We start from the raw sequence: 14277 nt of genomic DNA on the forward strand, positions 1-14277 counted from the left end.
TCTCTCTCCCCCTCCCTCCCTCCCTCCCTCCCTCCCTCCCTCCCTCTCTCTCTCTCTCTCTATCTCTCTCTCTCTCTCTCTCTCTCTCTCTCTCTCTCTCTCTCTCTCTCTCTCTCCCCCTCCCTCCCTCCCTCCCTCCCTCCCTCCCTCCCTCTCTCTCTCTCTCTCTCTCTCTCTCTCTCTCTCTCTCTCTCCCTCCCTCCCTCTCTCTCTCTCTCTCTCTCTCTCTCTCTCTCCCTGTGCTATCCCCCACCATCTGGCCTCCCTCTCCCTCCCCAGCTGCAGGACAGGGAGGCTGTGGTCAGTCTGCTGGTGGGGGCTCGCTACGGCCTGAGCCAGGTGGTGAACCACAAGCTGAACATGGTGTCCACCCTGGTGGACTTCAGCAGCATCAGCAGGGTGGAGCTGCTCTCCGAGTCGGACAGAGTCAGCCTGCTGAGGATCTCACTGCACGACATGAAGGTAGGCGCACGCGCACACACACACACATACGCACACACACACATACATGCACACAAACACATGCATACACACCCATACATGCATACAGACACACACACACACACGCATACACACACTCACACACACCTCTGTCTCTCTACACCTCTCTTCTCCTCTCCCCCGTTCCTGTATTTTCCTTCCTCCTACTCCCTCCACTTCTCCATCCAGCCATTTGCCTTACTCATGGACTCGCTGGCAGCCAAAGACCTGGCCTGTCTGCTGGGGGGCTACTGCAAGCTCCTGGTGGACCCCAATGTCAACATCTTACGTCTGGGGCGCCCCAAAGTGCGGGTGCACCGGATACCGGCAGAAGAAGGTGTGTGTGGGAAGTTCGCCGTTATAGAGGGAGTGTGCTATGAGTCGCTGACAAGTGAGCAAAAAAAAGTTTAACTACGCTACCCATTTTTTTTTGGCTTGATATTGATATTATTTATTTATTGCGGTTGATACGTGGATATCAGCTAGTAGGGGTACAGCTCAAAGTCACTCATATCATCTTTTTTGAGCATATCATTCACAGATGAATGCAAGTTCACTGACAAAATAGTGTTTTTTCTTCTTTTTTTCTTTTTCTTTTCTGTTTGTGTTGCTAGGTTACGTGTCCCGGTGCTGTAGCGACTCTGACGACACGTCAGACGAGGACTACCCAGTGGAGCAGCCGGCCAGCCGCAGGCGGTCAGCAGCAGGCGGTAAGGAGCGAGACCGGGAGGCCTGGAGGAGAGAGGGGGAGCACGCCCGGGGAGAGAACAGAGGGAGAGAGAGGGAGAGAGAGCGGGAGAAAGAAGGCCAACAGGAAGTGAAGATCATCGTGACGGCGGACGTCGGCAACGAGGGAGGCGACGAGGAGGAGGAGGACGAGGAGAAGGGGGCGACGGGAAGTCGGGCCAATCCAGACCAGGAAGCGACGCTGGAGACCAACTGGTACCACACGGACCCACGGGTCAACAGCAGCTTCTCCAGTCTGTCCAGCGGATCCCTGAGCGCCGCCCTGGAGGAGAGCGGCGGCACAGCCAGAAAAGACCCTGCCGTGGCCCTCTCCCGCCTGGATGCCATCCGCGAGGGGGGCTCTGCCCCGTGGCCCCCTCACCCTGCCGAGGGGCCCTCCAGCCTGGACGTCCACCACCCCTTCCTCCTGGAAGTCCCTCCCTCTCCACAACGCCAGAGAGACAACTTGTCCAAACCAGGCCAGGCGGCAAGCACCAGTTCAGCCCCCGCCCGGCCCACCAACCTGAGTTACCGGGGCAACGACAGCTCGTGCCTGTGCTTCGCGGAGCTCTCGCAGGCGGACTTCCTCCCGAGTCCCCCCGAGGCCACCAGCGACGAGGAGGAAGAGGAGGATGAGGAGGAGGAGGAGGAGAGGGAGGCGGAGCTGAGACGCATCACCAAGATCCCCAGTCACAGAGACCTGAGGCTGGTGGACAGCATGCCTTTCCACAGCGCTCTCAGCAGCGGCAACACACAGAGACTCCTACCCAGAATCCCCCAGCACCACGCCTCCTGCGACGACCAGGGGCCCGAGTCTCAACGGCGCCACTCCAAGGACGAGGAGGGACTGTTCCTGACGCCCTCCCCAAACCCCAGACCTCCCCACAGAGAAAGTTGGTCCGAGTCAGAGGATGAGTTCTTCGATGCGCAGGAGCGCTTCACCCCTCCGGTCCCGGAGCACATCACAGGTTGGCCGACTCGACATCTTTTGCGATTGATTTCTTTCTTAAAGGGACGGTTCTCTCTCCCTCACAATGTCAACCTCCATCTTTCTGTGTTCTCCCTCACTCCCCCTCTCTCCTCTTCTTTCTATCTCTAAATCTCGCAGAGAACTGTTTGGATGGAGCAGACAGGAAGCACGCCAATCGTCACAGTGTCGCAGGAAACGGCCTGCCCTCCGTCCCAGAGAGCGAGCCTTCGTCGCCGGTTCCCAAGAGGCCTCCTCCACCCCCCCTTGCTCCGAAGCAGGGGAGCCATCTGTCCCCCGGCCCCCCGACCCTGTCCTCCCGGAGGGTCGAAGCAAAGGCCAAACCCCCACCGCTGCCCCCCAAGCCCCCCCTGGCCCCCAAGCCTCAGATGGTGCCGCCCCGCTCCCCCCAGGTCCGCGGGGCCCCGTACGCCCACTGTAACGGCGACGCGGCGGGGCACCTCTCCAGAGAGCTCCTGGAGATGGAGCCAGACACCATGGAGTTTAAATCGGTCACCTCCGGGGCGGGGGGGATGCCCATATCCTCCCCTCTCATCACAGCCGTACGGAGCAGCCAGCAGGCTCACCCTCCACCCCCCCCACCGCGACACCCCACCACTCTGGAGAACGGGGCCAGGAAGGAGAATGCGCCTAGCAAGCAGGAGAACGGGCCTATCCCTGCAAATGGACCGAAACCTGAGAATGGACCCAAACCTCAGAATGGACCTCATCACAAGCTTCTAAGAGACACTGCTCAGATCACTGGTGACAAACAAACACCCAAGGCTGAGACGCAAACAAACGGGGTTCCCCTGCCCAAGGTGGAGGGGCACGAGGGCATAAATGGGGGTGACCGGGTGACTTCGAGTCAGAAAAAAAGGAACCTTTCTCCTTTTCCACGTTCGGCTTCTGGAGATGACCTTAAGTTATGCCTCACCATCCCCCCATCCCATTCTCCCAAAACCTCTCCCTCGTCGCTCCACCCCTTATCCCTCCCTGCCACCTCGCCCGTCTCTCCCCAGGAACCCCTGGGCTCCGTGAAGGGGGTGCCCAAGGAGGGCGTCAGCCCCCCGAATGGCCTCCACCCCTGGGGCGGCCGCAACGGCAGCGTCCCATCCGGCAGGCGGGTCTCCCTCAGCCACGAGAGCCTCTCCCCCAAGAGCACAGAACCCCCCGCCTGCATGACCACCTCACTCACCTCCTCCTCCTCCTCCAAGTCAGGGGTGGGGGAGCCAGGGCGCTCCGGTTCTGGGTCCGACCTGAGGGTCAGCTCCTCCAGTCTAGGGGGCCGGCTGCCGGCGTCGGCCCTCCGCGGGAGGATCCAGGCGCTGCCCTGGTACATGACCCGCTCCCAGGAGATCCTGGGAACCCTGGACTACCCCTCCTCCGGCTCCCTGAACGGAGGAGACACCTCCGGGTTCGGCTCGGGCCTGTCTGTCCTGTCGGTCAGCGTGGCGTCGGACTCGTGCAAGAGCGCAACGGCGGCGGCCAAGGAGATGGAGACGGGGACCAAGAGGGAGAAAGGGAAGACGTTGGAGGACGGGGCCGAGGTCGTCATAGCGACCATCAAAGAAGCTCAGGAGGTGACCCAGCGCGGGAAAGACGCCCAGGGGACGGACGGCCCGCATCCCGGCCAGGGTGCGACGGAGAACGGAGCTCCTGGGGAGGGGAAGGTCTCGGGGCCTTACGGGTTCCTGGGCTCCTGTAAGTCAGAGCAGCCCCAGTCACGACCCCACTCTGAGGTGGGGCTGGGCGGGGTCTCCGGAGGGGGTCTCCCCCTGGGGGGCGACTCCCCGTGCTCGTCCCAGGGAGAGGACCCTCCTCCCCCCCCGCCGCACCACGAGGCCTGCGGCTGCCGCACCGTGTACGCCAACTGCTTCACCGGCGCCGGCGAGGACGGCTGCGGCTTCGACGAGGAGCTCACCATCTACGAGTTCTCCCGCCGCACGCGGCCCGCCGCCAAGCCTGCCCGGCCCACCCCGGTTCCCTCCCCCACCGCCCCGTCCCCCAACATCCTGTCCCTGCTCCGGGACACACCGCGGCCCCTGTCCACCCTCTCCACCGCCTCCTCGGAGCTCAGCCCCATGCTCTCCCGCCCCGTCTCCCCCACGCCCCCCTCCGCCGGCGCTTTGCTCTCCCTCACCAACAAGCGCTACGGAGGGCTGAAGGGGGGCTTCGCCTCGCTGCGGCAGGACATCGACCAGCTGATGCTGGTGCTGGAGAGGGGCACGGCCAACCCTCCACCCCCACCACCACCATCAGAGCCGGCCGAGACCGACGCGCGCCACGAGGAGAGGACAGACAACGGACTCGCCGTCCCCGATTCGTCCAATCACCTCCAGGTACCGGAGGGAGGCGGAGACGTCCCGGGTTGCGGAGGGGCCAGCCCCGCGCCCTTGTCGGAGGCCGAGCGGAGTCTGCTGCAGGCGGAGGCGCGGCGGCTGGCGTCGGGGTGCCAGCGGGCCACGCGGGTGGGCTGGGCGCCCGACGAGGCCCTCCGCTCCCTGTCCAACAGCTTCGGCGCTCTGGTGCAGCTCTCGGCCGCCTGCCTGAGGACGCAGCCGTGCCCTGGGTGTGGCGTCTGCCTCCACGGGGCGCCTCCCCTCCCCCCGGGGGGCGGAGGGGAGGGCGACTCCTGTCAGGATGAGGAGGCTCTGGAGAAGCTGAAGGAGATTGTCGGGCTTTACCGGGAGTTTGTCGGCGTGGTGGAGACGGCAGGGGCCGGGGTTGGGGCGGCCGGGGGCGGCGGAGGAGGGTCCGGGCAGGGGCAGGGGGAGGGTGAAGGGGTGAGGATGCTGGCTAAACGTTGCACGGTGCTGATCTCGTCAGTGTTCACGCTCACGCAGCTGTTCCGCATGCGCTCGCCGGACGCGGGGGACCCGGCGGGCCACGTACCTCTTCACTTCTGACCTCTGAACTCTGAAAGCCCCTCTTTCCATGCTGTGACCATGGCGACATGCTGAGGGGAGGACCTTAGAAAGGAGGAGGAGGAGGAAAGGGCTGTGGATGTGTTGATTCCTTAGCACAGAGGGATTTGGTGTGTGTCCCTAAATAGAACACATGCTTGTACTGTTTGTGCCATGCACACCACTACAGACCACACACACACACACACACACACACGCCAAAACATATCCCTAAAAGGAAGAAAGGAACTCCTTCCACTTGAATTGACTGCCATTGCTAGGACTCCTGATGGACTTATCAGGACTATGCATTTGTAAATAGGAATTTTATAACTATCTTATAACTCTTATTTTATGATACATGTATGTATGAATTATACATGTCTGTATTTATGTATTTATTTTTACAATGTTTGCACACCCTGGTCTGTGGAGGTCTCTGCTCAAAGGCCACAAGGATGTCACTGGATGTTTCCGTCAGTTTCTTGGTATGTCATGCGATTTGTCTACCTCCCCCCTTATTGGCTGGTCTTGGCTGAGGAAATGAAACTGTATTATTGACATATTTTGCAGCTTTTTATCAAAAGTGCAGTTTGTAACTGTACTGCGTATTTTCCACAGCAACAACTAGAAGTTTACGTCAAATAGATTGGGATCAATAATAATAAGAAAAAAACATTCATTTTGAAATACATGATACAACAGCAGCAGGTTTCAAACTGTACTTTTACAGAAGTAAAATCTTTCATTTATGAACGGTACAATTCTGTTCAGTTTATAGCTATTGACTAACTACTTGTGTGTGAATGCTTGTATTGAAACCCCCCTCACTAACCCCTTATATATTTATGCAGTAATATATAGAAAACTCCAAATGAGGCGTCTATGGTTTTTAGAATGGGCCGTGAAAAAGGCGGGAAGTGACTCAATTTGGTATTTTATAACACTTTGTTTAAAACGTCCTGGATGATTAATGCACAAGGCTGACTGTTACGTTTAACTTGGGCTTGAAGCAACTACTCAAAGTCGTGTAACACAGAAACACAATTTGAATTCTATACCTCTCTGCCATGTTCCTGAACACAGACAAATTGACTTCCTGACTAATTACGTAAGTTTTAATCAGAACTATAGATATACATTTATATCTATTTGTCTGTGTATGTCCAGTTCTGTATCTTGGTTATTTATGGCTATGCAAACTTAAAGTAATCACCTCTCTTTTCCACATACAGTAGCCACAAGACTATCATTAACTTCTTATTATGTTGTATTAACATAAAACATATGAAAATCAGAAACCTGACACAGAGCGCTTCCCAAGGAAATGAAAGACTATTAGATAGTTACATTTCTGACTTGGAACTGTGTCCTGCATGATGTGTGTTTCATAGCAATGAGGCGACATAGGTCAACATCAGGTGTTCTTCCGACATTCAGTTTACTGTAGAAAGGTTCCTTTTACGACTGAATACTGTTCTGCCTTTGATATTTTGATATTACTGTTATTTTCATGTTTCTGGTCAAGCTGAACCAAGGCAAATCATGTAGCATCAGACCCTTAACGCACCCTTCTTTCCATTGAACCTCTTCAGCCATGAGCGGGGGAGACTTTTCATCCTCTGACACAAACAGTAGGATGATGCTGTCATATCCCTTTTAGCTATGAACGAAATCCGCCAACAAAAGTAAACACATTGGTTAAGTAGGGATTTGATCCCAGCCAAGTCAACACCGGCTCGTAACAAATGCCTGATTTCACAATGTTAGAAATAGTGTTTTAACAAGTGACTTTGCAACCGATGTTGTACAAGGAGACTGTCATGTCGTTGATGGCCTTAGCAAACATGAAGAGGAAACCAGAGTAATAGTTTTAGATCTTCCATTTCCTACTGATGTGTCCTACAAGTTGTCCTGTATTTATACCCACTGTAACATTGTGGTGGAAAGCGTTTAGCCGTTTTATATCAACGGAGCTGCAGTTGACGGTTCCTTCCTGTGTAGCACTATCTATTCATGGGTTGTAGACTTGAATTCACAGACCGCTGGAGTGTTGAAGTCTCTGTCTCTCGTAGCAAGTGTTTCAATAGCAAGAAACCTCCCTGAATCCATGTTTATTTTTAAACTTGTACATTAATGGACAGACTTGGAATCACTTCCCACCTCGAATTAATGCATATTAATTAAAGTATTGTTTGGAAATAAATACAATGCATAGTTCTCATATTTTGACGTGCTTTGTGCTCAAGGTTAATTTATCTTTTTTTTGGTCAGAGAAGGAACGCCCAAACTTAGGACTGCATAAAATGCATTTTCAGTAAAAAATTTATGAATAGAACCATTCATTTGACCATAAGTTGAACCTTGAGGTAAATATTTGAAGAGCAAGCAGCAGAGCTGAGTTGAACTTGTTCCAAAACTAGTTGTCCTTCCAACTTCCAAATCAAGTAGGCCGACGTGTGAGATACCACAGAACACATGGTACCACGGGATTCTGCAGAATTACCTTTCGACGACAACTTTTTTTTTTTTTGTTGCAAAGACAAAGAATTGAAGTAACAAAAACACATTCAGGAGGTTTCCACAGTCAGAATTCTCAAATAGGTCACACAGCTGGTCAGTTGAAGCATTAAACCTTCCTCACAAAAGTACTCCGAAATAAAATGCCTGCTTCAACTGAGCTGCCAGACGACTTTCTGTTCAGTAGAACTCATCCTCTTCGGTCCCAAGTCCCTCTGACGGATTGCCCTTAATCTGATCGGTCTTCCCTGTCTGACTTGTCAGCCGTGATCCTGAGGTTTCAGACCCCTGGCTGTACCAGAACCTCAGCCAGACGAACAGCCTTCGTACAAATCTTCCCAAGATTAATCCTGTGCCAGTTGTCAAATGGGCACTGGGCTAACTGCCAAACTAGACTGCAGCTGAAATCCCCATATACCCCAACGTGTGTACATGCGTACATTTTCTAGACACACAGCTTTTGTTTTCAGGAAGTTATGATCTGTAAACATGCTTTCATCTCTTGCTCACTGAAATGATTTCCACTTGGGAAGAATCCGTAGGCGAAGAAGAATTTACTTAAATGATTGATTACAGATGTTTATTACTAAAGGTACCGGATCATTGCTCCATCACAACCTAGTGCTTGGCAGTCAAATGAATAATATATATGTAAACTGTGCCCCTCTAGGGCACAGTAAGAGGTATGCTACAGCTTTCATATCCTAGCCGTATAACCAGATATGAAGAAAATATCTCACTCATCCAGCAGTTCAAGTATCCTCACAGCCTAGAGCTGGAGGCTCCTTATGCAATATATTCAAACTGAGTGATGTCTGTGAGATGACCTTTGGCCTTGGTACAACAGGTGCCAGGCCAACAACCAATCCCATGACTTATGTGTTGTGACTGTTCAGTGCAGAATGCTGAAGGTTTGGTTCAGTTGTAAGACATGACTCAGTACGAGTGGTGTGTTTACTGTCATGAGAACGTTAGCTGACATTAAATAATGACACCCACACTCTTACAGTTTCAGAAGCGATTCACTTTTATAAAACATTCTAATGTCTACTTACAAAAATATACACTTTCCCCAAATCATTGATAGCCATTATTAAATGTCCCAAATTTACAATTAACCAATTAGAATTTGTAGAATTTTCTACAAATAATCCGGTAATAGCTCTTTAGCCACTGGATATTTGATTCCTTAATTTCGAAGTTTCTCACCTGTGGTGAGACCTGTGCACCTGTGGTACAAATCTTGCATTTCAAAAACTATGCAATAATAGTTACATACAATCCACGTAATTTCATGCTTGATGAGTCCCACTTCACAGGAACGAATGATCAAAGTCATACTTGTGAAATCAAATATACAAACCCTAGAGAATCTGGACTGGTCTTTAGTGATGGATAGGAACAGGGCGGCCTGCAAATAATGAACGGCAGCTCTGGGCTTCTTCCTCTTCTCTTTCATCAACATTTAATATCCCTCGCTCATTTCTTACTCACTACTGAAGCGCCATCCCTCCCCCCCTTCTATCTCTCCCTCCGTCTCTCTCTGTCTCTCCCTCTCCGTCTCTCTCTGTCTCTCCCTCTCCGTCTCTCCCTCTCCGTCTCTCTCTGTCTCTCCCTCTCCGTCTCTCTTTGTCTCTCCCTCTCCGTCTCTCTTTGTCTCTCCCTCTCCGTCTCTCTGTCTCTCCCTCTCCGTCTCTCTTTGTCTCTCCCTCTCCGTCTCTCTGTCTCTCCCTCTCCGTCTCTGTCTCTCCCTCTCCGTCTCTCTCTCTCTCCCTCTCCGTCTCTCTTTGTCTCTCCCTCTCCGTCTCTCTCTGTCTCTCCCTCTCCGTCTCGCACTCTCACTCTCTGTCCCTGGTTCTCCCTCTCTCCTTGGCCTGATCTCATCGCCCTAGAAGCATGCCTCTCCAATCCGGCCTGTCACATCCAGGGCAGGGTGCAGCATGGAGACTGCCTCTACTCAAGCTTGAAATCTGAGCCCATTATGTCAACAGGGGTTACGAGCAGAGGGGAGAATGAGCGTACAGCAGTCATAGAGAGAGAGAGAGACAGACAGAGAAAGAGACACACAGAAAGAGACACACAGAGAGAAAAAGAGACAAAGAGAGAGAGCGAGAGGGAGAGAGAGCTAGCAGGAAACTGGACGGAGGGGCAAAGGCAGAGATACATTTGGTCGGAAAGGCTTAATTAACTGTCTCCCATACAGCAGAGGCACAACATAAATATGATGTGGGGATTGCATGACTGTGACCATTGACTCGTGTTTTTCAATTCATCTTAAAAAGAAGAAACAAGGTGAGGGTGTTACACTCATTTTACTTCCACTTTTAACTGATGGGCACTTTAAAAACTCACTACAGACAAACACACACACTACAAATAGCACTTCAGAACTCACAAGCAACGACAAAATTGGATTTCCCCCGTCCCCGTCACAATTCATTTATATTTGCATTGATGACATTGACATGGTTTGGACTAACTGGTTAGGACTAAAATATACCTTTCCTTAGGTCTTCCTGTGTTTCTGAGTATACTGATATTCAATTAAAGTAAGTGTTCAAGTAATACTTACAGGGTGCTCACTTACAAACAGTTACACTGCAGAAAACTAAATAAGTACAGTCTAAAATGACTGATTGGTAGAATCAGTTGGCAAACCATCAGCATCCCTGAGTTCACATGAGGACCAAAGTTAAGGATCTATTGGTTGGACAGATGAATAATCACACCCAATAAACAAAAGGCCGATTTGTTGAGCAACAATATCAACTATTCTTGAAGACTTGCTCTTGGTCATTTTTATAAATGGTTTTATCAAACCAATGAAAAATGCCTCGGGTCAAACAACATCAACAAAGGTGCTTACAAAACAATCAGTCAATCTCAATTAGGATCGTCAATCATGTTCAATCACATGTGAATGCGGCTTTATTAAGTTCATCGATTGAATTGTTTTCGTAACCCTAACGACAACGTATGACTTTAATTACTGTGTGACAACGTGGGCATTTCATTTGGACCCTGGCACAGGTTGTATCTAGGCTGATGTGTGCGTACCATTTCAGTCATGTGACCTTGACATCACCTTGACGACGGCAGGTGGTTCACAGGTGACTGACAGCTGGCCCCCATAATAAGTGCAAGTCAACCTCTTCAACGCTTCCTCCTCCTCCACCATAAACCCCCCGGTCTGTTCGACAGAGTTGTATGGCAGGACCGGTGTGCTATAGGTGCCTCCAAGCCTGACAGTCTCTCGCGAAGACAGAGTGCCTCTTCAGTGTCAACAACACCCTTTCCCCCCCAAAAAAAATCTCCACTTCCTCTCTTCACCACCCTCCCTTTCCCTTCCTCCCCTCCGCCTCCCATCTCGCACGGCCCGAAGCGGCGCGTCAAAGCACTTTCAGCAGCAGCTCGTAGGTGGCGTTGATGATGCCCCAGGAGATGAGCGAGCGATGGTAGTTGAGGTGCGCCCCGCGGAACAGCTCCGTCACGCTGCCCCCCCGCTCCCGCCACACGGTCAGCAGCACCTCCTGGCACGGCCGGAAGGCCCCGCCCACCTGGGACTGCGCCCGCGACTTCGCCACGTTCAACGGGTAGAACATGATCCCCAACGCCGCCCCCAGCACCCCCCCGCACACAAAGTCGTTGACCATGTGCCCCGCCCAGCTGCTGGCCTCCGGGAGCTGCTCTTTGATTGGCCCGCGCAGCCCAAAGAACAGGATGTTGCTGGGGCCGTTGCGCAGCAGCACGGGCACCAGGCCCCGGTAGCACTCCCTCACCCCGTACTCGCTCAGAAGCGTCCGGAAGGTGTGCGCCGTGTTTTGGAAGCGCCCGTGGTGCCGGTGGTCTTGCAGGAGAGTCTGCACGCGCTCGAACGGCGTGAGCGCCGCCTCGGCCGTGCCCGCCAGCGCGGCGGCGAAGCTCCGCGTGGCCAGCTCCGGCACGCCGCTGCTCCCGGCGCGGTCGAGCAACACCCGGGAGAAGTCCTCGTACAGGCCGAACATGATGGCGACCGTGGTGGTCTTCTGGAGGAGGGGGGGCAGCAGGCCGCGGTACAGGTTCTTCAGGCCGTCTCTCTGCAGCTGGCGCAGGGCCTCGCCCACCCGCACGCCGTGGAGCTGCTGGCGGAACAGGACCTTCTGCATGGGGAAGGTCACCACGATGTTGGTGAACGCCGCCAGCGAGCCGCAGGCGTAGTGCTTGCCGTGAGGGCCGAGCCACTCCCCCACGCCCCTGCTGGGCAGCAGCGAGGACGGCCCCGGGACTTTACCCAAGGTGCTTTGGGGCTGGGGCGTCCGGGGAGACTCTGGGTCCATGGTGGTGACAGCCATGGGAGGCTAGATGCAGCCGACTCTGCGACACTCTGGCACCATTACAACCACGCCACGAACGCTTGGCAGACCACACCCTAAAAGGACCGGGGAAAATCATCAGACCTAATTGAAAAGGCAAACCTTCATTAAAAAAGTGTTTCTTGCTGTTGAATAGTCACTCGACACCCTGTGGCGTGTACATTCTGCTTGAGACGGCTGTCCATAACAACCTGGAGAAAAAGCTCTTCAGAAATAAACGACTTCTCAACACACAAAATAGCATCATAAACTATTACTTTGCAGCAAAACTATCCTTTTGTTGAACTTGGACATGAAATTAGGACTGTTTCAGAGTGCAAAGACAACACAGTAACTTGAGATGAATTTGAAAGGGCCACAAGATTGTGCAAGCACTGCAGGTTAGGCAATGCAGTTCCCCTTGGATGTCTTAGGACAAGTTATGATCATGCTCAGTTAACCCTTGTGTTATCTTCGGGTCATTCTGACCCATCAGTCATTGTGACCCACTGTCGTATTGCGACAAATTTACCTCATACAAAAACAAAGTGAAGCATTTTCTTTTAACTGTCGGGCTGTCTCAGACCCCCCACATTGCAATGGTTAAAAGAAAATTATTTTTATTTGTTTTTGTATTGGGTGAAATTGGGTAAACACAACGATGGTTCGTTGTGAACCTTTGGGTCATGTGACCCGAAGGCAGCACGAGGGTTAAAGAAAGTCAAGTTCCCTCATGGTCACTTTGGATAACAGCATCTGTTAAGTGAGTACATGTGAATGTAATGATATGTAGTTATCCATTCCATTTGACATTAAGTTTGCGCTCACAACAAGTTGGGATGGGCATTATTACAGGCTATTAGAAAATGTTCTCGGCAGAACCACACAAGTTAAATATAAGCCGACTGCCTCCTAGCCTGCGACCTAGCCTCCTCTGCCACGGCTACCAACCTGCTGACAAGGCAGATTACATAAAGGTTAGGGTCTACTGTGCAAGGGTTCAGCTGTAGACAATGATAAGAACTGTAATAAAAAGGTATGGTTAACAAAGACTATTAGACATGTTAACATTTGGAACCGTTTTCTAAATATAGATGGAGCAGTATGAGGCAGTAGACTCCTTTACTAGAGGGTCAGCAGAGGTCATAGTCTTCGCACAACAGATGTCCCACACAAATGGAACAGACCCTTTTTAGTTTGATTTCATCCGTTGCCATTTGGGTTTGGTTGCACACTTGTCTTTGTTTCCCAATTTACTATCAAACTGTAGACTCAGAATACACTGTCGGTAATTTGGACTTGAATAAGAAGCTTGCCAACATGGCACTGAACATGCACTCAGCAAGGTGACCGTTTCTCTTATGGCAGCGGCACTTAAAAAGGAATCCCCCAGTTTGGCTAGAAAGCTAGCATGCTAACATCCGTGTCATGACATGAGAAGGGCAGCTGGTTGGGTAGCTATCTGCAGTGACTAGTAGCTCTAGTACTTTGGGCAAATGGAAATATGTCACGACAAACGTTCGTCTAGCTGTCTGGACGCTTAGGGAGGAACAATTTAAACTGAGCCATGTGTTTTTGTCCGATAACGATAGCCAGACAGCTAGCTGGACTTGGCCAGGCCTCGTCTAAAAAACAACTTGCAAACCTTCCTTGACCATCTTTGCAACACACTGCTGCTAGTTACTTACAAGCAGGCCAGCTAACTAGCAATCTCAATAGTTATTTTTCGTTAATCTGACAGAAAATTATAGTAATCTTCATCCTAGCTAGGAGAAACTAAGATAACTTTTGAAGTGTCAAAGCGGACACCTCACTTCTTCAAGTCTGCTAACGCGGCAGGTCGCTAACTATCTAGCTGGTAGCATTAGTGCTTCTGCTAATGACAGCTAGCGAAGCTTAAATCCGGTCTAATTGTCAACAAATTGGCCTTGATCTACTTGCCAATTTTTTTAAATATAGTGTAGTTTCTTACGAATTACCGTAATTTCGGTACAGTACAAGCAGGAAGGCGTCTCTGTAGGTCGTCCCTTCTGTCGTTTGACGCTGGCTCACAGGTGACAGCAGGCAGCCAATACAGACGCGTCCTTCGGCCTTGCTTTCCTCGCCTCACTGATCTCCATAGGACCGATTCAATGCAAATCAATTGAACGGATCATTGCCCATCAAATCTACTCGTGCATTCATCAACATGTCCGTTCTCCTTACCTTTCCTCTCAAATCGAATCTCAGTATATGGGATGGTTGGAAATCTGAGATTGAATAATGATACACAAATCATGCAACAATTAGTTTCGTGTTCATATATTTTGCTAACCGATGGGTGGCAGCAGTAAATCGCATGGACAAT

The 14277-nt window shown here is 51.7% G+C and overlaps 2 protein-coding genes across 3 annotated transcripts in view; one reads left to right on the plus strand and one right to left on the minus strand.

Moving 5' to 3' along the window:
• frmpd1b (FERM and PDZ domain containing 1b) overlaps positions 1-7303 on the plus strand; it is a 24058-nt gene extending 16755 nt beyond the window's left edge. The window contains exons 14-17 of the mRNA XM_062476647.1: positions 236-462; positions 670-871; positions 1095-2174; positions 2315-7303. Of these exons, the coding sequence (XP_062332631.1) occupies positions 236-462; positions 670-871; positions 1095-2174; positions 2315-5082 (4277 nt within the window). The 3' untranslated portion in view covers positions 5083-7303. The remainder of the gene's footprint in view (positions 1-235; positions 463-669; positions 872-1094; positions 2175-2314) is intronic.
• Positions 7304-9892: 2589 nt separating this feature from the next.
• On the minus strand, positions 9893-14272 carry slc25a51b (solute carrier family 25 member 51b). 2 transcript variants are annotated; one of them, XM_062476634.1, is made up of 3 exons: positions 14136-14272; positions 13910-14044; positions 9893-12007 (listed from the first exon to the last, which is right to left on the minus strand). In XM_062476634.1, exon 3 carries the CDS (start codon positions 11928-11930, stop codon positions 10989-10991), a length of 942 nt encoding a protein of 313 aa, XP_062332618.1. In that variant the 5' UTR covers positions 11931-12007; positions 13910-14044; positions 14136-14272; the 3' UTR covers positions 9893-10988. The 2 variants fall into 2 exon arrangements, with proteins under 2 accessions (XP_062332618.1, XP_062332617.1); XM_062476633.1 differs by having other exon boundaries at positions 13910-14039; positions 14136-14261.
• Between the last annotated feature and the right edge of the window lie 5 nt (positions 14273-14277).

This window comes from Osmerus eperlanus, chromosome 13, assembly GCF_963692335.1.
Source record: "Osmerus eperlanus chromosome 13, fOsmEpe2.1, whole genome shotgun sequence".
Taxonomy (NCBI): Eukaryota; Metazoa; Chordata; class Actinopteri; order Osmeriformes; family Osmeridae; genus Osmerus; species Osmerus eperlanus.